At 36.3% G+C, this 23,532-nt stretch overlaps 1 protein-coding gene across 4 annotated transcripts in view; it reads left to right on the top strand.

Moving 5' to 3' along the window:
• EML4 (EMAP like 4) overlaps nucleotides 1-23,532 on the top strand; it is a 157,759-nt gene that overhangs the window by 110,459 nt on the left and 23,768 nt on the right. For all 4 annotated transcript variants that reach the window (XM_017544876.1, XM_017544878.1, XM_017544879.2 and 1 more), the window contains 8 exons: nucleotides 364-487; nucleotides 1,753-1,902; nucleotides 4,813-4,882; nucleotides 6,131-6,241; nucleotides 8,058-8,153; nucleotides 15,765-15,899; nucleotides 16,018-16,153; nucleotides 22,263-22,414. In XM_017544876.1, coding sequence (XP_017400365.1) covers nucleotides 364-487; nucleotides 1,753-1,902; nucleotides 4,813-4,882; nucleotides 6,131-6,241; nucleotides 8,058-8,153; nucleotides 15,765-15,899; nucleotides 16,018-16,153; nucleotides 22,263-22,414 — 974 coding nt within the window. The remainder of the gene's footprint in view (nucleotides 1-363; nucleotides 488-1,752; nucleotides 1,903-4,812; nucleotides 4,883-6,130; nucleotides 6,242-8,057; nucleotides 8,154-15,764; nucleotides 15,900-16,017; nucleotides 16,154-22,262; nucleotides 22,415-23,532) is intronic.

The raw sequence follows: 23,532 nt of genomic DNA, 5'->3' as shown, positions 1-23,532 counted from the left end.
TACTAAATATATACAGACTTTTGTAATTATTTTCTAGAAAATATAGTATAATAATTATTTACATAGTATTCACATCATATTATGAGTAATCTAGAGATGACTGAAAATATACAGGTTATTTGCAAATACTGTACCATTTTATATCAGGAAATTGAGCATCCTTGGATTTTGGTATCTGAGGAAGGTGTTCCTGAAATCAGGATATCAGGACAACTATATAACAAAAACAATTATATATAATGAGACCAAACCTTTGAAGTAGTCATTTTTTTCTTGTTTTTATTGTATCACATTAATAATCCACTTTTATATGACTGTATAGAAAATACATATGACTTTAACTTTTGTATTGTGTTTCAACAGAGGGAGAATATATTAAAATGTTTATGCGAGGTCGACCAATTACCATGTTCATTCCTTCTGATGTTGACAACTATGATGACATTAGAACAGAACTGCCTCCTGAGAAGCTCAAATTGGAGTGGGCGTATCCTTCTCTACCATAATAGCAAATTCGTTTGCTTTGTCTCTAGTTTGACAAATTAGTTTACCTAATCTAGCTTTCTTTTCTTAGAAAAGGGGTTAATAACCCATACCTCACAGGGGCTGTTGTAGGAATTCAATAAGAAAACATCAGTTAAGCATTTTGTAACCTCAAATTAACAAGGCTGATTCTAATTCCAGAATTAACTTTTCAGCCAGACTTTTTATAATGATTGTTAAAGGAGAGCTTTCCTAATTTCACCTAGAAATTTTCTCTTGTCTTAGAACCTTCAAGAAACTCAGTGAATCAAAAAGAGGTAGTAGTTTGAACTTCATTGTCTGCCTTCATTCTCCTGCACTTCCTCCCACGTTCCTTGAATTATTCAATACCTCCTTAGGCAGATAACAGCTCAGAAATACTCACCAATCCTTTAATTCTGTACAATATATTTTTAACAAACATTCTGCTTACCAAACTGCTCGTGGCTATTCCTTATTCATCATTTAGGTCTGGCATAAATATCCCTTTCCCAGATAGGCCTTCTTTTGCTCCCTCCCTTCGCTCGCTCTTTCTCTCTCCGTCTAAATTAGGTCTTCCATTTATGCTTTTTCCTAGCAGCCTGTTATTTTTCTTTCCACGATTTGTAATCTTATATTTGGTGATTATTTCTGTTTTCTTTGCCAGAGGATAAGCTCCAGAGACATAGGCCCTACCTTTTTTTTTATTGTTGTTCAGAACTGAATGTTCATCATTGTTCCTGATACACATTAGGATCTCAATATATATTTGTCTGGTAAATAAGGAAACTAAGTCTTAAACATACTGAAAGACTTAGGTTGCACTAGGAATAATGGCAGGATATGAGTTTCCCTTTTTTTGAAGGTAGGTGGCCTAGGCTAGAGTGCAGTGGCACTATCATTGCTCACTGCAGCCTTGGCCTCCTGGGCTCAAGTGATTCTCCTACCTCAGCCTCCCAAGTAGCTGGGACTACAGGCACAGGCCACCATGCCTGGCTAGTTTTTAAATTTTTCTGTCTAGATGGGGGTCTCACTATAGCCCACACTAGTCTTGAACTCTTGGGCTGAAGTGATCCTCCCCCCTTGGTCTCCTGAAGGGCTAGAATTATAGGTGTGAGCCACTCTGCCCATCCAGGACATGAGTTTTCTAGTTCAGTCCTCTTCATTGTACCTTCCTAATTTCTTAACTATCCATGAAAAATTTAACACCATGAAAATTGTATTTATTTAAACCTTGACTTTTCTTTTAAGATATGGTTATCGAGGAAAGGACTGTAGAGCTAATGTTTACCTTCTTCCGACCGGGGAAATAGTTTATTTCATTGCATCAGTAGTAGTACTATTTAACTATGAGGAGAGAACTCAACGACACTACCTGGGTCATACAGACTGTGTGAAATGGTTGGTATCATTTAACATTGGTTCATTTCGTTCTTTCAGGCCCTCATTTTGTCTTTTAAATTTGACTTTTATTGAAAATGATTTCTTGTGGAAAGCTCAGAATGTAAAGATATTATGGGTCATCTATAGAATATATTTTAGAAAGAAAAAAGAACTTACAGGCCTCCAAAATCATGGTGTGGTATCAGCAGCAACAAAACAGATCTTCCATAAGTCATGATGGTAACGTCTTCTGCTTTCTCAGATGGCTTACAGTCTTTCTCTTCTCTGGGCTGTAGTATGAAATATATATGGGACAGACTGGACATTCTGGGTTTCTGTAAGTTGTTGTTTACTTGATATTTATTGAGGATTTGTCCTATATGGATAAATTTTAGACTTCAAGCTTTATTCTTGGGAAGAAAGAAATCATGAATGAATAAGGATCATAAGTATGCCATAGGATGTCAGACTACAGATGTGAGAGCTTTTAAATACTTAGGCATACTTTTAAAGTATTTTGATACTTTTTAGTTAAATACAATTATTTATTTAACTTTATTAATATTTTCCAACTTTTTTATTTATAACCCTTTCCCCCCATAAATCCAAGGACTGAGACTGGATGTTTTCCAACATTTAAAAGCTTTTCTTTACTTCTGTACTATTCTGGCACCTATATCTTTAGAAAAAAAATTAATATATGACTATTAGAATACCATATCGATATTGAACTTTTGGAGATGATTAAAATACTGCCTTTTACACTCACAGAACAATGTATTTACAAAACTATTTACTGCAGCATCGTTTGTGATAATAAAAATTAGAAACAGCCTAAATATTTTTCAGTCGGGGACTGCTAGTGAGATTGTAATGTACCTATAGGTCACTGTGTGTGTGTCGCTGTAAAGAATGAGGAAGGATTTTATGTATTAATATGTAAATATCCCTCTGATATATTCTTTTTTTTGAGACGGAGTTTCACTCTTGCTACCCAGGCTGGAGTGCAGTGGCGCGATCTCGGCTCACCGCAACCTCCAACTCCTGGGTTCAGGCAATTCTCCTGCCTCAGCCTCCTGAGTAGCTGGGATTACAGGCACACACCACCATGCCAACTAATTTTTTGTATTTTTAGTAGAGACGGGGTTTCACCATGTTGACCAGGATGGTCTCGATCTCTTGACCTCGTGATCCACCCGCCTCGGCCTCCCAAAGTGCTGGGATTACAGGCGTGAGCCACCACGCCCAGCCGATATATTCTTAAGTACAAATATTTAAGAACAAGAGAATGTTCACAGTGTTCATTTTAATAAAAAAGAGGTTAATAATAAAAAAAGTTTTTAATAAAAACTCTTCATCCTGGCTTTCACATAAGAATTTCCTAGAATTCTTTTTTTTTTTTTTGAGACGGAGTTTCGCTCTTGTTACCCAGGCTGGAGGGCAATGGCGCGATCTCGGCTCACCGCAACCTCCGCCTCCTGGGTTCAGGCAATTCTCCTGCCTCAGCCTCCTGAGTAGCTGGGATTACAGGCACGTGCCACCATGCCCAGCTAATTTTTTGTATTTTTAGTAGAGACGGGGTTTCACCATGTTGACCAGGATGGTCTCGATCTCTTGACCTCGTGATCCACCCGCCTCGGCCTCCCAAAGTGCTGGGATTACAGGCGTGAGCCACCGCGCCCGGCAAGAATTTCCTAGAATTCTTAAGAAACTATGGTGATAACCAGATAGGGGATGCAGGAGGTGAGGATGGGGTGATGTTGGTGAGATCTTAGCAGATGAGGCAGGTGGGAAAGAGACTTTTCTCAGTATGTCTTTTATAGCTTTTGATATTTGAACCATGCAAATGTACTGGCTTAATTCAGAAATTTTAAAGAATTTGTTTACAAAGAGAGATCTGAATATGGCAAAATGTTAATATATTAGGTTTTTAGTTACCTTTGATGTAGTTGACCTTCATACAAGATGTAATCTATTTAAATAACAAGTGGAATTAGAGAAACACATTGATATAATCTAGCCTTCTTAGTAATCTGAGAAATTAAGGTACTTTTTATACCAATTAAATTATTGAAGTATTTTAAAAGATACTCTGAATATGGGGAAGTAGTAATAAAACTTTCAGAACATTTTATTTTTATGACAATTTAAATTGATACTGTATTTTAGGGAAATAATGGGCAATACATACCAAGAAACAAAAAAATTTATATTTGAGTTTAAGATGTTGAAAGAGTCTAGATATGGACATAAAGATGTCTTTTTAAACATTTTGCTAGTCCATATACATACTGTGAGTAATTTAGGCACATATGCTATGCCACTTCCCATTTCTATTTAAAAATTCCTTGCCCCAGTTTGACTCACAATAATTTAGCATTAAGAACTAATTAAAAGGCTGAAGCCACTATGTGTGAAGGCACTCACTGCTGTTTTCTTTTGTTGAAAAGTAGAAACGGCCTAAAAGATGGAGGAGCTCTCAAGTCAGCATGTATGAGGATTACGTAGCAAAAGGAAAAATTGCTTATACTTTAATAGATTAAAATTAGACAGCACCTCACTGTGTAATTTTAATCTATTAAAGTATAAGCATTGCATCTTCACTATAATAAAGTAATGTGATTTGTATACCTGTGTGCATGGACTAGAAAGGAACTTGAACCAATGAAAACAGTTTGTTAGCATGCCACAGTTGTAAATGAATATTTTCTTTGAATTTAGTGTTCCATTAATCTGTGCAGCTTAACAAAGAAAAAGTACAGCTGAAAATTCAGAAATCTTCAGATATTTGATGTTTGATTTGCTAAAGAAAACAGATAAAAATGTGTTTTCTAATGATTAAAAACGGCTTATTTGAAAAATGTCAATACAAAGATATTCTGTTTCAACTTTCATGTATTTAAAATTATTGTTAATACTGCTTTTTAGCCTTGCTATACATCCTGACAAAATTAGGATTGCAACTGGACAGATAGCTGGCGTGGATAAAGATGGAAGGGTGAGTGGCATAGTGTTATGCATTCTGTACCTAGGGACATTGCTATTAGAGTGGAATCTATTGTAATTTTAACCACAACTCATGTTTTATTATTCTAAAATTTAATTACTGAGGAGTTTCTGGTATAAGCATAGAAGAAAATGTTAGGATGTAAGAACACTTCAAAAGACAAAAGAGAGTCATACTTATAAAAAATTTTTTCTGAAAAATAAGTGTTCTAAAATAAGAAAACTTTACTGTAAAAATGGGAAGACCGATACACGCATTACATTTTTCTTTATATAAAATAACTTAACAGTGTCTGCCAAAAGGTATTGCAGTTTCCCCTAGTTGATGGGTCTGTTGATGTTGCTTCTTAGTTAGTTAGTTAGTTAGTTAGTTAGTTAGTTTAGTTAGTTAGAGGGGCGGATTCTCACTTTGCCCAGGCTGGACTCAAGTTCCTGGGCTCAAGTGATCCTCCAGCCTCAGCCTCTTGAGTGAGTAGCTGGACTGCAGGTGTGTGCCACCATTCCTGGCTAACTCGTGATTTTATATATGACTAGAACTGATATCACTTAGTTTCAGTTATTATTTGCTATCATGCAGTTGGTTTGTATAACAAATACCTTATTTCTGAGATCAACAGTGAATATAACGGTGACTGAATAACATATGTATGACTATACTCACAACATTCTCAGGCTTCAGTTTCTTTAAAGAAAAGGAGTGGAAGGTTTCTACTGGATAACTTCCAAGATCCCTTCCAGTTTCAAATGCTATTTGAGGGCTGTTTAGCAGTTTATCAGACATTGATAAAAAGTCTTATTTTCCCAGGAATGAAGATTAGTAACACTAAAAGCAAAGTATGCAGAGCAAATTTGTCTGAATGACAATTCTGACTCCAACTTTTAATAGCAATATAACTTTGGTCAAGTTATTTAAATCTCTGTATTCTAATTTCCTCATCTGTTAAACAATAATTATGATAGTGCATCTATAGCTTATAGGATTAAATGAATTATGTGTCATACATCAAATAGTATGTGTGACATAGTAAATGCACAAGTTATTTGCTGCTGTTGTTTTATTTTTACAGCATAAGAAAATACCAACTGAGGATTCATTTGGGGGCATGTCTGAATCTAGTAATTTTTTATTAGAAGCTGATCCATTCCTATTTTTAAAATGACACTTAGTTTTGTCTACTATTGGTATTTATTTGCAACCACCTGTCTGTCCAGTTAGCCCTGCTGTACTGTGTTTTTGCAGCCTCTACAACCCCACGTCAGAGTGTGGGATTCTGTTACTTTATCCACACTGCAGATTATTGGACTTGGCACTTTTGAGCGTGGAGTAGGATGCCTGGATTTTTCAAAAGCAGTAAGTAACAATTTTTAGAGAAGTAAGCAAGCTGAACAAAGCAGAAAAGAAGTTAAGCTCAGTTTTGTGTTTACATGTCCATAAAGTGATAATCCTGAATTGAAAAATGAGATGAGATGCTAACTATTGCTAACATTAACTATTGCTAAGTGGCTAGCATTTCAGCCAAAGTGCTAAAGTCCTTTGGTTGAGCTGGGATCCAAGATATTTTACTTAATTATTATAGTTGTGCTGCCTTGAGGTAGAGCTCCCGTGTAGTAGCAGGAAGTGGTTAGAGGAATATATACAAAGCATAGTACAATTTCCGATAAGCAATAGAATGTATTTTTCCCTCAGCTTGAATCATAGAAAAGAGCTATTTTATTTAAAAAATTCATAGGAAACTTGGCCAATTCTGTACAAATATTGGCTTTTTTTGATGTCACATTGGAGCAGTGGAAACAATCAGACCTTTGTATTGCCTAAAGTCATGAATTATCTTGGTTTTGAGTTAATGACAACATGGGTTTAAAATTTTCCCTAGCAGTCTTATCAAAGTATTGAGGCTTTCTTCCGAGGGGAAAATAAGATCTTACTCATTCAAACATTCTGATTTTTTCTTGAATGATATGAAATTATAATTGTAAAGTATACAGGCAAACTTCTATATTTTAGGAGATAAACTTTTTAAATTTAAAAGATAAATACCTCTTTAGATTTTACAGGACCTCAGTTATGTATTTATATTATCTCTTCAGTTTTTAGCCATTGGCAACTGTATTCTGGATTATGGGAGTTTCGTGGTACATGGAGGATAGGACACTTTTAGAGCAGAAAGATAAATTTTAGTGAATTTAGGAACTTTGCTAGCTTGAAGACACTGAATGTCAAGGGTCCAACAAGTTAGGAATTGGGAGAAAGATTTAGAAAAGGAGATAAAAGGACATAAATGAAATAATTTTGCTACTTTTTTTCCTCCCATTAATCTCTATAGCAGGAACTGTTGTCAGGTTGTTGATAACCATTGTTACAGTGTTAAGACCATCTTGAATTGTCTCATAACTCTATCTTTTCTAATTCAGATAATATTCCAATTCAGGCTAAGAGAAAGATAAAGAGGAGAAGAGAGTAAGCTCTGCCCTTCCTTTGCCTCTCGCTCTTAACTACAATATTTCTCTGTTCCATAACATTGTAAAGCATATTTCACAGATGTTACTATTTTAAAAAATCATTTAATATCATCTATAGTTATTTTTCTTAAACTAGAAGACTTAAAATACGTGAATGAAAATGGTTTCAGAAAAATACATTAAAAGGAATTTATTATAATTTTACTTACGTTGTTTATTCATGTTAATGTAAGTCATTTATCTCACGGAAAACTGAAATCAGCAAACTTTAAAATAGCCATTTATTTTAGCTTATTCTGTCAAACTGTCAAAATTTAGTGAGGAACAAAGTTATGAAATTATGTACATTTCTTCTTGTCTATCTCAAGGAAAAATACCATAATACAGGCAGCAAGAAGGAAGCATAAGATGCAGAAGGGACTAGGATAGCCTCAAAATGAGTCACTATCTCTGAATAATAGGAGTGATGAATGGCAAGTGAAAATCAGCCTGGAGGGATGATGGGATTTAAATAGTATATTTTTTAAAACAGTCTTTATATTTTTGAGGAAAATACAATTTAATAGTATATTCATTATGTTTCAAAGAGCAGTGAACTTAAAGGATTTTGGTTTATCTTACTGTTAGCAGTTTTAATAATATGGTATTTCTTAGGAAGTCAGTCCTATCAGTGAATTTCAAAATGCCTTTAATTGACTTTTCTTTAGGATTCGGGTGTTCATTTATGTGTTATTGACGACTCCAATGAGCATATGCTTACTGTTTGGGATTGGCAGAAAAAAGCAAAAGGAGCAGAAATAAAGGTAAATTTTTTTAGAAACTTAACTGAGTATTATCTTTTAGAGTATGTTATTTGTTTTGCAGGTATTTGGAACTATATTGGTATTGAAACTATATATTCTTAAGTTGTGAGAGAAGATCTGCTGGCCAAATTCAGCAGATTTACTGATTTGTCATAATTCTTTTATTTATTTATTTATTTATTTTTTTATTTTTTTTTTTTTTTTTGAGACGGAGTTTCGCTCTTGTTACCCAGGCTGGAGTGCAATGGCGCGATCTCGGCTCACCGCAACCTCCGCCTCCTGGGTTCAGGCAATTCTCCTGCCTCAGCCTCCTGAGTAGCTGGGATTACAGGCACGCGCACCATGCCCAGCTAATTTTTTGTATTTTTAGTAGAGACGGGGTTTCACCATGTTGACCAGGATGGTCTCGATCTCTTGACCTTGTGATCCACCCGCCTCGGCCTCCCAAAGTGCTGGGATTACAGGCTTGAGCCACCGCGCCCGGCCAATTTGTCATAATTCTTAAGGTATTAACATATAGTTATGCAAGATAAAATAGTCAAGCAACTTGAAGCAATTTCAGTATCTCAGATGGCATTATAGTACTGAAATGCCAGAGTAGATGGACGTCTGATCTCGAAATTAAGACTGAACACTCTCCTTGGTTTTCTTATTTAATAAAATATATAATTTCATTCCATCTTTAAAGCTTTAGAAATCTAGATAAAAAATTCAGTAGGAATATGGCTGATGTAACTGAAGGGCTTATGATAAGTTTTTTTGTCTTAATTGTGTTTGTAGGATTTTAGAAAATTCTACAGCATTTATAATTGCTATAATTGCATTATAACTCTTTCCAGTACAAGGGTTGATCTCTGTGTGGATCAAGCTGTAAGTTGCAAGAAAAGAATGTAAAATGCATTGAAGCTGTGTTTACATGAGCCAGAAATGGACTTCTCCCTCTGACAGACTTTTAAAAAAAGATTCAGAGTGACAGAATGGCTTTAAAAAGTCTGTGTAATATTTGCCATACTCTTAAATAACATCACATTTCTCTCCAACTCCTCTCTTAACAGTTTTGTTTTGAGTAAGCTTCAAGCTTTTAGCTTGTTGGGCAAAAAAATTATAGATGTTTAACTTAACATTTTGAAAGAAGTACATTTGATTGTACTTTAAAGGAATATAAGCTGTCAGAAAACCCTCAAACTTTAAAAAACATGAATAAAGATACAGATTGAGTATCAGTTATTCAGAGTAATTTAACATTGAGACATAGGGAAGCTGCATCAAAATAAAATACATGAATTTTGATTCTTTGTAGTAAGGTTTACCAGATGAAGTCTTGTGGTTTTCCTCCTGCTGGCCATTTCTCTGTCTCTTTTCCAAGACCTTAAATGTTGGTGGTCTTCAGAATTTTATTCCAGATCCTCTGCCGATATTATGTGCTGCTCCCACTGCCTCATTTTCAATCTGCTGAGTCCCATATCCATTATCTCCAGCCCATTATCTCAACAGGTTTAACTCATACTTCTAGTTGCCTCTTAGGCATCTTTATTTGAATGTCCTCTACCACAAATGAAAATCAACGTGTTCAAATCTGTATGTAATCATCTTTCCTAGCCCCCAGCCACCAGTTTCACCCCTCGGTGATTGATACCATGTTTCACCTAACTACCTAAGCTGGAAACTTGGACATCATTCATGGCTCCTTTCACCTCACTTCTCATATCCAGGTAGTCAGGAAGTTCTCCAAAAGTGTGTCCCAAATATCTGCATTTTAACTCTTTATAATACAAGCAACTGCAAAACAACTGGTTAACTTAATCTGGCCAGTGGGTGGTCACTCACACCTGTACAATGCCAGCACTTTGGGAAACCAAAGTGGGTAGATCATTTGAGATCAGGAGTTTAAGTCTAGCCTGGCCAACATGGTGAAACCCCATCTCAACTAAAAATACAGAAAAAAAAAAAAACAAAAAACAGCTGGGTGTGTGGTGGTGGGTGCTTGTAATCTCAGCTACTCTGGAGGCTGAGATAGGAGAATTGCTTGAAGCCTGGAGGTAGAGGTTGCAGTAAGCCAAGATGGCACCATTGCACTCCAACCTGGGTGACAGAGCAAGACTCCATCTCAAAAAATCATAATAAAAACAATAAAGCTAACATAATCAAAACAGAGACTGTATTGACTCCTGTTTAGGGAGGAAGAGAAAACCTTTAGTAAAGGTCAGAGGGAGATTCCGACTCAGGAATGACTTGATTCAGGGACTGGATTATAGGGTTGACTGTCTCTCCGCTTAGCTTCTCCCTGTGTTGACCTTACTCTGTTCTACTGTAGATGAACTCCATCCTTGCTAAAGTCACAGGATTTGGGGAGTTTATATATAACTTTTTAATTTATGTAAGTTTAAAATTCAGTAAGGTAGGGGCAGCCTGGGTAACCCAAGCTTGTGGGTACTCTCATGAAAAAAAATTAAAAATTAACATTAAAATTCAGTAAAGGCCTGGGTGCTGTGGCTCATGCCTATAATCCCAGCACTTTGGGAGGCCAAGGCAGGAGGATTGCTTGAGCCCAGGAGTTCAAAACCAGCCTGGGCAAACATAATGAGACCTTGTCTCTACCCAAAAAAAAAAAAAGCAGGGCATGATGGTGCTATTTGGGAGGCTAAAGTGGGAGGATCAATTGAGCTCAGGAGGTTGAGGCTGCAGTGAGCTGAGATCATGCCACTGTATTCCAGCCTGGGCACAGAGTGAGACCCTGTCTCAAAAAATTTTTTTTAATTTTTAAAATAAAAAATAAAATTCAGTAAGACAACTTAAAAACCTTACAGAAATTAAAGAGGAGTGATATTACATAATCATGGATAGGAGACAATGAAGATGTCACTTTTGCATATTGAGCTATACATTCAGCATAGTTAAAAATCTGAGTTTTCATAGGAGTTGACAAACAATATATGTGGAAATAAGGGGAAGGAATAGTCAAGATAATTAGGAAGAAAAAGAATAAGCTCAAAGCACATAAAATAAGAAATATCAAGACTTAACGTAATTAAGACATTGTGGTACAAAGATAGATTAATGGAAGAGAATGTAGAAACAGACTACACAAATTAGTTGCTTGACTTATGGCAAAAGTGGCAATGCAGTGCGCAAAGAATAATGTTTCAAGGAATAGTGCTGGATTAATTGGATATTCATGTGGAAAAAAAAAATTTGCCTTGACCGCTACCTCACAACATTCAGAAAAATCAGTTTTAGATGAATTATACATCTGAACATGAAAGGTGAAAAACAATAAAGCTTTTAGAAGAAAATAGAGAACACCTTTTTATAAGTAGATTTTTTAAACAAGGCATAAAGTATTAACTCTAATGGGAGACAAAGATAAATCATATTAAGAACTTCTCTTTATCAAGACACCTTTATTTTTATTTTCCTTTTATTTTTATTTTTATTTTGAGACAGTTACCAAGGCTGGAGTGCAGCGGTATGATCTCGGCTCACTGCAGCCTCCGCCTCCTGGGTTCAAGTGATTTTCTTGCCTCAGCTTCCTGAGTAACTGGAATTACGCCACCATGTCCAGCTAGTTTTGTATTTTTTTTAAGGAAAAATTGTATTATTTTAATTCTTTTTATGTATAGAAAATTCAACAATGTATATTTAACCCAGTTTAGTGGCAAGTTATTTAGTCTTTGCCTTTTCGGGGTTGACAATGCAAGCCACAGACTTGGGACCCTGCACATTGCCTCCCCAGTGACGGCAGATCTCATCCTATCAGTCATTGCAAGTGGTCCCAATAGCTTCCACCAGCTTACCCAAAACGCCTTTGTCTTCCAAGTTAACCTGTGTGAAGAAGACAGTCATGCAGGTCTTCCTGTGGACTAGACATCCCAGTCTTGCTTTCCCCTTGATAATGCAGTAAGGGACCCCCATTTTATGACACAGGGCAGGCAAGAAGACAACCACATCTATGGGATCCACGTGCTGTGCAGTCACCACCAGCTGAGCTTTCTTGTTCTCCATCAAGGTGGTGACAGTGTTAACTCCTGCTTGAAGGACAGGTGGTCTTTTAGTGGGGATGTCCCCTCTGCCAGCAGCTTTCTTCTTGGCCCAGGCCAACAGCCTCTGCTTCTTCTCTTACTTTGTCTCTGTACTGTACCTGTGGGCCAGCTTAAGCAGCTGAGTAGCTGTTTGGCGGTCCAGGGCCTGGACATTGAACTGGTTAATTGCAGGAGGCACTTTCAGCCCTTTATAGAGGATGGCTCTCTGCCGCTGCAACCTGATACAGGAGGGTCATTTCAGAAAGTGAGTGAGGTCTCTTTGGGCTGGATGTCCTAAATTCTTAGGCCCTTTCTCAAATAGGGGATTCACCACTCTCTTGGTCTCCTGCTTCACGACAGCAGGGACCAGAGCCACCTTCTTCCCCTTGGCCTTCTTTCCTTTCAGCATCTTGGACAGTGGGAGGAGCTGTATTTTTTTTAAATAGAGTCAAGTTTCACCATATTGGCTAGGCTGGTCTCAAACTCCTGACCTCAAGTGATCTTCCCACCTCAGCCTCCCAAAGTGCTGGGATTACAGGTATGAGTCACCACTCACAGCCTATCAAGACACCTTTAAGAGTATGAGAAAATATTTGCAATACACACTTCCAGCAAAACCCTCATGTTCTGAATATATAAACATCTATAGTTCGGTAAGAAAAAGACAGTTTTTTAAACAGCAAAAGACTTAAGGTACTACATGAAACAGGGTGTCCAGGTGATTAATAAACATATATAAAGGCACTCAACCTCATTAATTATCAGAGAAATTCACATTAAAACTCAAGTGCAATACCACTATCCACCTACCAAAATATCTTACATGAAAAAGACAAAAATACTCAGGTTGGTGAGGATACAAAATAACTGGAACTCTCACACAGTGCTGCTGGACATATAAGTTGATATAGCCATTTTGGAAAACCATTTGACATAACCTACTAATGTAGAACATATGCATGCCTTCTGGCCCACATTGTTCATCTCAGCAGAAATATGTACTTGTATTTTCTAGAAGGCAAATAGCAGTGCTGTTTATGGTAGCCAAAAACGTGGAAACTACCTTGCCCATCAGCAGGAGAATGGATAAATCAATAATGTGATATTTTCATACAGAAGAATACAGTAGAGCAAACAGAATGAACAGGTTACAACTATATGTACCAACACAAATGGATCAGACAAATGAAATGTTGAGAAAATAAGACGTGAAGGAATTCATTGTGTATAATTACATTTGAATGAAACAGAAAACTTATCTTTGCTGCTATGAGATAATGGTTAAATATGGGGAGGATGATAGTGACTGGAAAGGGGATCTAGGATATTTATGGAATGTTAGTAATGTTTTGTTTCTTGTTCTGAATGCCGAATAGGGATGTGTTCAATTTCTAAACCTTGATTGAGCTATGTACTTAAAATCTATGTGCTTTTCAATATATAATACATCAATAAAAAGTGAAAATATCCTGTAAGGCAATATTCATATGCAAAGTGATTTAAATTCATAAATTTCTTGAGTTTATATCTTGACCATCTTATCGCTAGTATGATGGGTATACTGGGAATATTTGTAGTTAGTTTTACAGCCCTTTGATTATCTTAGTTTGGCCTAAGATTTAACTGTTAAGTTGTTGCGATTTGTCCAAGTGAAAACTAAAGACTGTTCAGTCTTTAAACTTTACTTAAACTTGCTAAATATATATATATAGTTCCATGCTGCTCATTCACTATGGAAAATTTTATAACAGCAAAATATGCTGTACTTTATCTTCATCTTTTTTTAAATTTATTTATTTGGTTAGGGTCTCACACTATCACCCAGGCTGGAGTACAGTGGCTTGATCATAGCTCACCGCAATCTGAAACTCCTGGGCTCAAATGATCCTCCAGCCTCAGCCTCCCAAGTAGCTAAGACTACAGTATGTACGACCACACTGGCTAATTTACTTTTTGCAGAGACAGGCCTCACCATGTTGTACAGGCTGATCTCTAACCCCTGGCCTCAGCAATCCTCCCACCTTGGCCACCCAAACAGTGGGATTACAGGCATAAACCACAACACCCAGCCTAGATTAGATTTTATTAGTTGAATTTTATTTATGTGCTTATGCAAAGGCCCTTGAGCCCAAATGTAAAGTTAACAGAAATGTAAAACTTATGGAAATATTCGAACTATGGGAAAAGAAAAAAATTTAAAACAACCCTTTCAAGTGTCATTTTATCAGTATAATATAAAGTTTATTACCAGTAGAGTGGGGTATAAAAAAAGAAAGAAAAAAATTTTTATTATTTTTAACTCATTTAGTTCATAAGACTGTCATCTTTATCATGTTGTTTTGCAAAAAGGAAATGCATGGAAACACACATAAAGTTCTTTGCTCAGTTAAAAAGTAGACATTAATGATCACCCTGTAAATAAACAATAGCTAATAATAAATGGCTTTACAGGCAAAAGTAGGTAGGTTTCACTTACTGTTAAGTTTGAGTGGATGTTACTATAAAATATCAATTCAGTAAGAATTAGTATTTACTGTAATTATGGAAATATACTGTTTTAGAAAAATATCCTCAATTGAAATCATTTTAATGAAAAAACTATACTTGTAATTTCTTTGTGATTCTCATGCTTGTATTCTTCCTAGTTCACCACAAACCTTTTAAATCTAATGCATATTCTTTCTAGTCCACCACAAATCTTTTAAACCTAAAAAACCTTTGCTAGGTTTTTTGAGGGAAAAGAACATAAAAACTCTCTGGGAATGTTTTTGTTGTAGTTTCTGTAGGAATCAGTAGTGACCATTCTAAATCTACTTTTTAAGAGTTCGGCCTGAAGGGCATATCTCTAAATTAGTTCTAATCTCTAAATATTTTGTTGAGGCCAAGCACAGTGCCTCACACCTGTAATCCCAGCACTTTGGGAGGCCAAGGTGGGCAGATGACTTGAGGTTAGGAGTTTGAGCCCAGCCTGGCCAACAGGGTGAAACCCCATCTCTACTGAAAATACAAAAATTAGCTGGGCGTAATGGTGGACATGTGTAGCCTCAGCCACTCAGAAGGCTAAGGCAGTATAATTGCTTGAACCCCGGAGGGGGAGTGCCATGAGCTGAGATCACACCATTGCATTTTAGCCTGGGTGAGAGAGTGAGACTACATCTCAATGAATGAATGAATCTGTGTATTTTGTTGAATGAATGAATGATCCATCATAATAGTATAAAGAAAAATAAGACTGTTTACTTTTTTTTTCTTTTAATAAAAATAGTATCTTTAAGAAAGAATGTATATTGCCCTTACATTTGATAGTTCTAAGTGTACTTTTATGGCATATGCAAGAAACTAAAGGTATTCATATAAATGTCTTTCTAATGCAGAGTTTTTATAAATAGCATAAAAGGTGATATAATAATACAAGGACATCAGATTTAAATCATCCCAAAAATATATTATCAACATTTATCAGGAAAATTAGCTTGAAAGAAGAGGCATTTTCTCAGTTTTTCCCTGTTGTTAATTGTCAATAGCAATTGAACTGATACTGGAAGGAGATAAGGATATACATTCATCTAAAGCCTTATTTCCCTTTTCATAGACAACAAATGAAGTTGTTTTGGCTGTGGAGTTTCACCCAACAGATGCAAATACTATAATAACATGCGGTAAATCTCATATTTTCTTCTGGACCTGGAGTGGCAATTCACTAACAAGAAAACAGGGAATTTTTGGGGTAAGGATCAGATTGTTTTAGTGTCATTAGGTGAATAAAACTTTAATTTTTTTAATTGTTGAATAAGCATCAAGTCATGGCAAAAAGAAAATTGAAAATTTTCATTGTTTCATTGTAGAAATATGAAAAGCCAAAATTTGTTCAGTGTTTAGCATTCTTGGGAAATGGAGATGTCCTTACCGGAGACTCAGGTGGAGTCATGCTTATATGGAGCAAAACTACTGTAGAGCCCACACCTGGGAAGGGTCCTAAAGGTACAGTACTCTTATATTAAACTCATTTCTTATAATTCTCACATAGTGCTCTTGCAGTCCCATCTCTTAGACCAGGAGAGAAAGAGCTGCAGTGTATCAATCTGAGCAGGTCACCAACAGTTTTCAGCATTCTTCATAATCTTTTTTTAATGAAATTATTTATCCAGTTATTTATTAAGCGTATATAACCCACATTTGACTGTACTGAGCCATTCCCTTTATGAGGTTAATAATTAGAAAGAAATGATATTGATATATGTTAGTTTAAAAAGAATAAAGGCTCACTCTCCCCTGAGCTGGTTCTGGGATATCTGTTAGGGCAGAATGCATGGCTATGTGATAAAACAGGAGAGGGGAGAAAAAAGGAATAAACTCATAGTTCAATCCACCTCTTCTTTTTCTTTTCCGCACTGCAGCCCTTCTTCCCATCCTTAGTGTAGTGGTCCTTTGCATCCATTCAGCTTTACCTCAGATCAGTTTTCCTAAAAAATACAGATTTATTTTGTTAAGTTTTATTTGCACCCAAATATACAGATTCTCTTTGCCCTTTTCTATGGTAAATGAAAAAATTTAGGGGAAGGACATGGAAAATAACCTTTTTGAAACCCTGTTTTTTCCTTACTATTTAAGAATAATCAAACTTTGAAAAAAATGTCCAGACTGCCATGTACTTCCTTCAGAGTAGGAGGTTCTGAGAGAAAAATTGGAGACCTGGTTCTAAAACAAGTGGGCCAGGAGAACAGAGAGATTCTTAGCAGCAACAGGTGGTAACAGTAGAAATTGAACTAGCTGGGTCAGCAAGTCCTTGAGAATACACCCAAAAAACAAAAAAAAAAAAAGAAAGGAGGTAATGGGGAAATCACCCTGAGGTTTCTGAGACACCTCCCCTGGGGAATGGCAGAGCAACATGTCCTTTCTCTTGTTTACATTTGCCTCACCCTAAACACACTGAAACAACTCCTTACTTCTCTCTCTCTCTCTCTCTCTCTCTCTCTCTGTCTCTCTCTCGTCCTTGCATCAGACCATGAAATCACCCTAAGTGATTTATGAGTAAAGGAATCCCTGTTCATCTGCTCAGAAAGACCCAATTTACATATCTGCGTTCCCCAGTAAACTTTCCCTGTAACACAGTGTCTGGCATTTGCCACTAGCTGATTGAAAACTATTTGTCAAACATTAAGGAAATAACTTTCATCTTAACTTTGGGCGTCACTGTAGGGGTAAAAGTTGAGTGGTATTGATTAAGAAACTATTTTCACCTAAACGTGGAATTTAAATTTAGCATTATTATTTTCTTATGAATGCACAGATTTTTATACTGTATTTTTTAGGAGTTATATTCAGGTGCTCCTTGACTTCTAGATGGCGTTATATCCTGATAAATCTATCATAACATCAAAAATAATACATTGAAACAACAAAAGTCAGGTACCATCTGCACTAAATTAATGATTTAATTAGATGTTTTTCAAATCCATTCACCTGAATTTGTAAGCTTGGCATTTGAATTGAATTAGACATATTAAGTTTAAAACAATAAGCCTTAAATTGTATTGCCATTGACCCTGATCTCAATCATTGGCCATATATTCTTAGCCTCTTTCATTCCGTTTAGATTCAAAATTTACATACAAGAAGAATGGCAGTGGGTTGAGTTCTTAAGAAAACAGAGAGTTGGAACAACAGTGTTATCAACTACTCTTTTATTTTTCTTTCATTTTTCTTTCCTGGGTACATTTACTTAGTATCAGAAATGCCAGGAACAACATAGTATATTAAAACAATGACTTTTGGGCTGGGCACCATGGCTCACGCCTGCAATCCCAGCACTTTGGGAGGCTGAGGCAGGCAGATCACAAGGTCAGGTGTTCGAGACAAGCCTGGCCAACAAAGTGAAACCCTGTCTCCACTAAAAATGCAAAAAAATTTAGTTGGGTGTGGTGGCTGGTGCATGCCCATAACCCCAGCTACTCAGGAGACTGAGGCCGCAGAATCACCTGAACCTGGGAGGCGGAGGTTGCAGTGAACCAAGATTGTGCCATTGCACTCCAGAGTGGGCAACAGTGTGAGTCTCAAAAGAAAAAAAAATAGTGACTTTTAAATTGTTCACAACTCTAACACTGAGCAGAATTTACATATGAATATACCCTTTTGTTAGCCTTAATGTCTGTGTTCAGATTGGGGGCAGGAAGAAGAGGTTCAGAGGATTTTATTTTGGTCTTTGAAAAATTTGTAGCTTAGCCTCTCTACATATGCACAAACAGGAAACAGGAAATCCAATCATGTAAATTGCTGGACACATGAAATGGCCTGTGTTGTTCTTTGCCACATGACTAACTCTATTATGGGCAAAGTTGCTAAGAATTTGAGGTTTTCAATTGGCTGGGAAGGATTTGGTGAGTGCAGTGAAATAAATGGAATCCCAGACCAGAATAAGTGCCCAAAGTTTCCATTTTTTAACTCTTACCCCCATATTTCACTAGATCCAATTTACATATTCCCAACTATGACATTTCTGCACCTGTGGCAGTCTTACCAACCATAATTTGAGTGTACTCAATTTTGACATCATGCCTGATAAAAGGACATTTTTGGATGGCAGAAGTATAATTTCACAACTAATCCTTTTACTTTTGTAAATAGGAGACAAACCAAAACTGTATTTTATGTCTTACAAGTGCTCTTACATATTTTGTTCTTGTTTCCAAACCATTTTTTCCTTAAACATAAATTAATGGGAATCTTCAAAGTAATTAGTATTTTCTGTTTCTTAAGTAAGTATGAGGCATTTGTTATTTATTTCCTGCACATATGAAATAGATTGAAATTGTTCTTATGCAAAATAATTTGTAATCTTTAAGTGGCTAAGTGGAAGTGGAGAGTATCTACAGCAGCACCATTAAAATGTTCACCATTCTTAAGTCTTGCAAAGGAGCTAAGAAACACTGCCATTTTATGTATTCTCCAAATAATCAAATGGGCCCAGTTGCTAAGAATACAACATAAATTTCAAAGTCTCCCTAATATTGGATTCTTTAAACAGGCACAGAAAGCCTTCCAAACATCTTTATTTGGCAGGCCATCTAAACTTGCTTTTTATAGAAGCTTTGTTTCTGTTAGAGATGAGAAGAAATGGTGAGATTTGTGATTACGTTTGGATAGACTTGGCCATGTGAGTAAGCCTGAAGGCAGAGTAGGTTTTTTTAATTCAAGGAATAATTATTTTGCTTGGCAGGTATTTCAAACATCATTTGGCAACTGGACTGTCAGAAATACAAGCCCATAAGAAAGACATCTTTGGCTATAAATTTGTTTTATAGGTAGATACTGTATAAAGGAAACTTTGATGATTTGTTTAAATTGGAATCACTGAATTTTTTAAGCTAAATTGATAGTAGGTTCACCTTAGGAAATAACTTTCCTGGAGTGCTAAGGGTGGGAATTTGTATCTCACTGAGTTGACCACTATATAGAGTATTTTTTATTTCTGATGAAGCATTTTTTTCTTCATTTTTATTTTTTATTTTCTAATATTCCATTTTGGGAGGATTTTAAGTGTAACAAGATTTTTGTCATGTTTAGAAATATGACTTAATAGAAAAACTTTATTTTTTTACATTCTGATGGAGAACGATGAAACTTCCACACCTCTGCTTTTTGTGTTTTCTTACATGGTACCTTCAGGCTTCTATTGTTAGTTTGACCATGCATGGGAAAATAAGCCTAAAACTTATTTCTCAATTTTTAATATCCAAATAAAGCCAGTAGTACTCTCAGAAAATTCACATCTCTCAGATGTCCTCCCTCACTTGGTCACATCAGAATAGTGATAGATACTTGTCTGCCTATCCCACCGAACACAGTTGTGTTGTTCAATTTTTAAGGCATTTTTAGATGATAAATGTTGACGTAAGTGGAGACAGTTGATCTAAACAGCAAGTTTGTTGGAGTTCTACTTCCAGCTCTGCTGAATTGGGCAGGCCCTCCTTCACATCAAACCCCTTCTTGTCTCCCTACCATATATACCCATCTATTAAGTATTTGTACCACTAGCATACTCATACTGAAATTGAATAATTAGCTGTCGCTGAAATTTTTTTAGGATGCCAAAACCTTACAAATTTTAGTTAATTTGTTAAGTATAATGGCAGTTCAAATAGATGAGTAAAAAAGAGCAATCTCAATAATGGTTTTGAGATATAATTCGCATACCATGAAATCTACCCTGTTAAAGTATGCCTGTAAAGTTCATTGGTTTTTAGTATATTTACAAGGTTGTGCAGCCATCACCACTATCTAACCTAAGGACATTCTCATCACGCAGGAAAGAAAATCTGAAAACCTGTACTCGTTAGTAGTCACTTTCCATTTCTCCCTCCCCTCAGCCCCTAGGTAACCACTAATCTCCTTTTGGTCTCTATAGATTTGCCTGTTTGGGACATTTCACATAATCGGAGGCATGCAATATGTGGTCTTTTGTGACTCCTTTCACTTAGTGTTATGTTTTTAAGGTTCATCCATGTGGTGGTAGCCTGTGTCCACACCTCATTCCTTGTTATGGTTGAGTAATATCCCATTGTATAGACATGCTGTGTTTTTAAAATCCATTCATTAGTTGAGGAACAGTTTTAGAAAATGAATAGTTGTTAAACCTGAATTTTTTTCATTTTTTCAAGGAGTCTAAGGGCTATTTATTGACTTACTTTCACTATATTTCAATGAGGTTCTACCTTCCCATTTTGAACCTGGTAGTTAATTCTGTAAGACATCATCTTCAAAAAAGCTTTACTCTTGGCTCTGCTAGCCTATCTAGCTAAAGAGCTTCTCTGAGTAAAACATTTATGAACACCAAAAAAAAAAAAAAAAAAAAAAAAAAAAAAAAAAAAAAAAAAAAAAAAAAAAAAAAAAGGTATGAATACTATTATTTTGTTCTCATCTTTAAAAGAGGTCAAAGTATAATAAAAAACCACATAGATGTTGCCAAAAATATCCTTTCTTTACCCACTTGGTCCCTCCCTGGGTACTTAACAATGTGTGATACGGGTATACAAGAAAACTAGGGTGTCATTTAGCTATCACATTGGTACAGCTGAATCAGTTTTTAAAATACTGAAATTCTTCTCTGCTAGTACTGAAATTCTCCACTGCCTACCTTTGTCTTGGTAACCTTCATAGCAGCCCCCATATCTTAGCAAATAAAGGGGGAGTAATCCTTGGCACGTCAAAAGGCCTCTGGGTTAACAATGCTTGTAAAATGTTAGACATTGTGACTGTTAACTCAAAAGGAAACAAATACGTTTTTGCAAAGTTAAAGGAACATCAAGGTAGGATACTTGAGTCTAGTCACAACTTTCTTATTAGCTAACTGTGGTGTCTGCTAAGCCACTCCTGTACCCCTTGTGTCTTGAGCTCCAAAATCAGAAGAGTAATACCTACCCTAGCTACCATACAAGATGATGATGAGAGACAGTAAAGTTCTGAAACCTATACTATATCCCCTTTTGTCCATGGAATTATCACTACTTTTGCTTTGATTTTTTGTGGGAAAATATTTTGAAATATTTTCAGAGTAAATAAATATTTACATAAATGCAAAAGGTTGTATTATGCCTTAAGCTTTTACTACCTGCCTTGCACAGAAGACTAGCTGAAAATAGGTTTTTGGGCCAGGCGCAGTGGCTCACACCTATAATCCCAGAGCTTTGGGAAGCCAAGGCAGGTGGATCATGAGGTCAGGCGTACAAGACCAGCCTGGCCAAGATGGTAAAACCCCATCTCTAGTAAAAATACAAAAATTAGCTGGGCATGGTGGCAGGCACCTGTAATCCCAGCTACTTGGCAGGCTGAGGCAGGAGAATTGCTTCAACCCAGGAGGCAGAAGTTGCAGTGAGCGAAGATCGTGCTACCGCACTCCAGCCTGGGCGACAGAGCGAGACTCTGTCTCAAAAAAAAAAAAAAAGAAAAGAAAAGAAAATAGATTTTTGATTGAGTCATATGAACTTTCTGATTATTAACTCTGTAGTTCTACTGAAGTTTTATTCCAAATAGACAATAAAATCTGATGAAAAGTATTGTCACTAGTGTTTTTATTTTTCCCTTATCATATTAGGTATATATCAAATCAGCAAACAAATCAAAGCACATGATGGCAGTGTGTTCACACTTTGTCAGATGAGAAATGGGATGCTATTAACTGGAGGAGGAAAAGACAGAAAAATAATTCTGTGGGATCATGATCTGAATCCTGAAAGAGAAATAGAGGTAAGGATGAAAGTGGAATATCAAAATACTAAATAAACTCAGGTATTTTGTCCTACATTAAGGTAACTTAAACTTTTCTTGCACACTTACTAAATTCTTATAATTTCATTTCCTCCCCTGAAGAAAAGAGTTTGTTATTGCCTTTAAGATAACTTTTTTCAACAAAAAGACCATTCATTAAACAAAAGAATTTAAAAGAATAGTTTTAAAGATTAGGCAGAACAATTTGCCCATTAAAACCAGAGCATACCAGTACTTTGGGAGACCGAGGTGGGCGAATCATTTGAGGTCAGGGGTTCAAGACCAGCCTGGCCGACATGGTGAAACCCCATCTCTACTAAAAATTCAAAAAAATTAGCTGGGCATGATGGTGGGCGCCTGTAATCCCAGCTACTGGGAGGCTTAAGCAGGAGAATTGCCTGAACCTGGGAGGTGGAGGTTGCAATGAGCCGAGATTGTACCACTGCACTCCAGCCTATGCAACTAAGTGAGACTCCATCTCAAAAAAAGACCCAGAGCAAATGTCACAAAGTTAATTTTTCTTCTCTTTTTTGGTGATTTATATTTTGGATTTATGCTTAGTGGTTTTTTCCCACATGTAACATTCTTTCCAGAGAAAATCTTCTGGAAAATCCCCTGAAAAAGAAGATCCTGATATTGTTCTTGGATTTTATTTCCAGGAAGATAGATAATAAAGAGTTGCTTAATCACAACCTTAAGTTCATACAGAAAATGCAGCTTCCATTACTGTTTTCTTCTCAGATAACTCATATCCTTTGTTACTAAAAGCTACACAATCGGCCTGGTATGGTGGCTCACACCTGTAATCCTAGCACTTTGGGAGGCCGAGGTGGGTGGATCATGAGGTCAGGAGTTTGAGACCAGCCTGGCCAATACGGTGAAACCCCATCTCTACTAAAAATACAGAAATTAGCCAGCCATGGTGATGAGCTGAGATGTACCACTGCACTCCAGCCTGGGCGACAGAGTGAGACTATCTCCCAAAAAAAAAAAAAAAATTGCTATACAACCTAGTTCACTCCTTCCTTTGCCATTTCTAACGTAAACTTGGGTTCCTCTTAGAATTCAGTTATTTGTATTTTTAGGAGTAATTTTAG

This window comes from Cebus imitator, unplaced genomic scaffold (assembly GCF_001604975.1).
Source record: "Cebus imitator isolate Cc_AM_T3 unplaced genomic scaffold, Cebus_imitator-1.0 Scaffold172, whole genome shotgun sequence".
In the NCBI taxonomy this organism is placed as follows: domain Eukaryota; kingdom Metazoa; phylum Chordata; class Mammalia; order Primates; family Cebidae; genus Cebus; species Cebus imitator.
The sequence above is the reverse complement of the archived record's forward strand: the minus strand, read 5'-3'. Positions and strand labels throughout refer to the sequence as shown.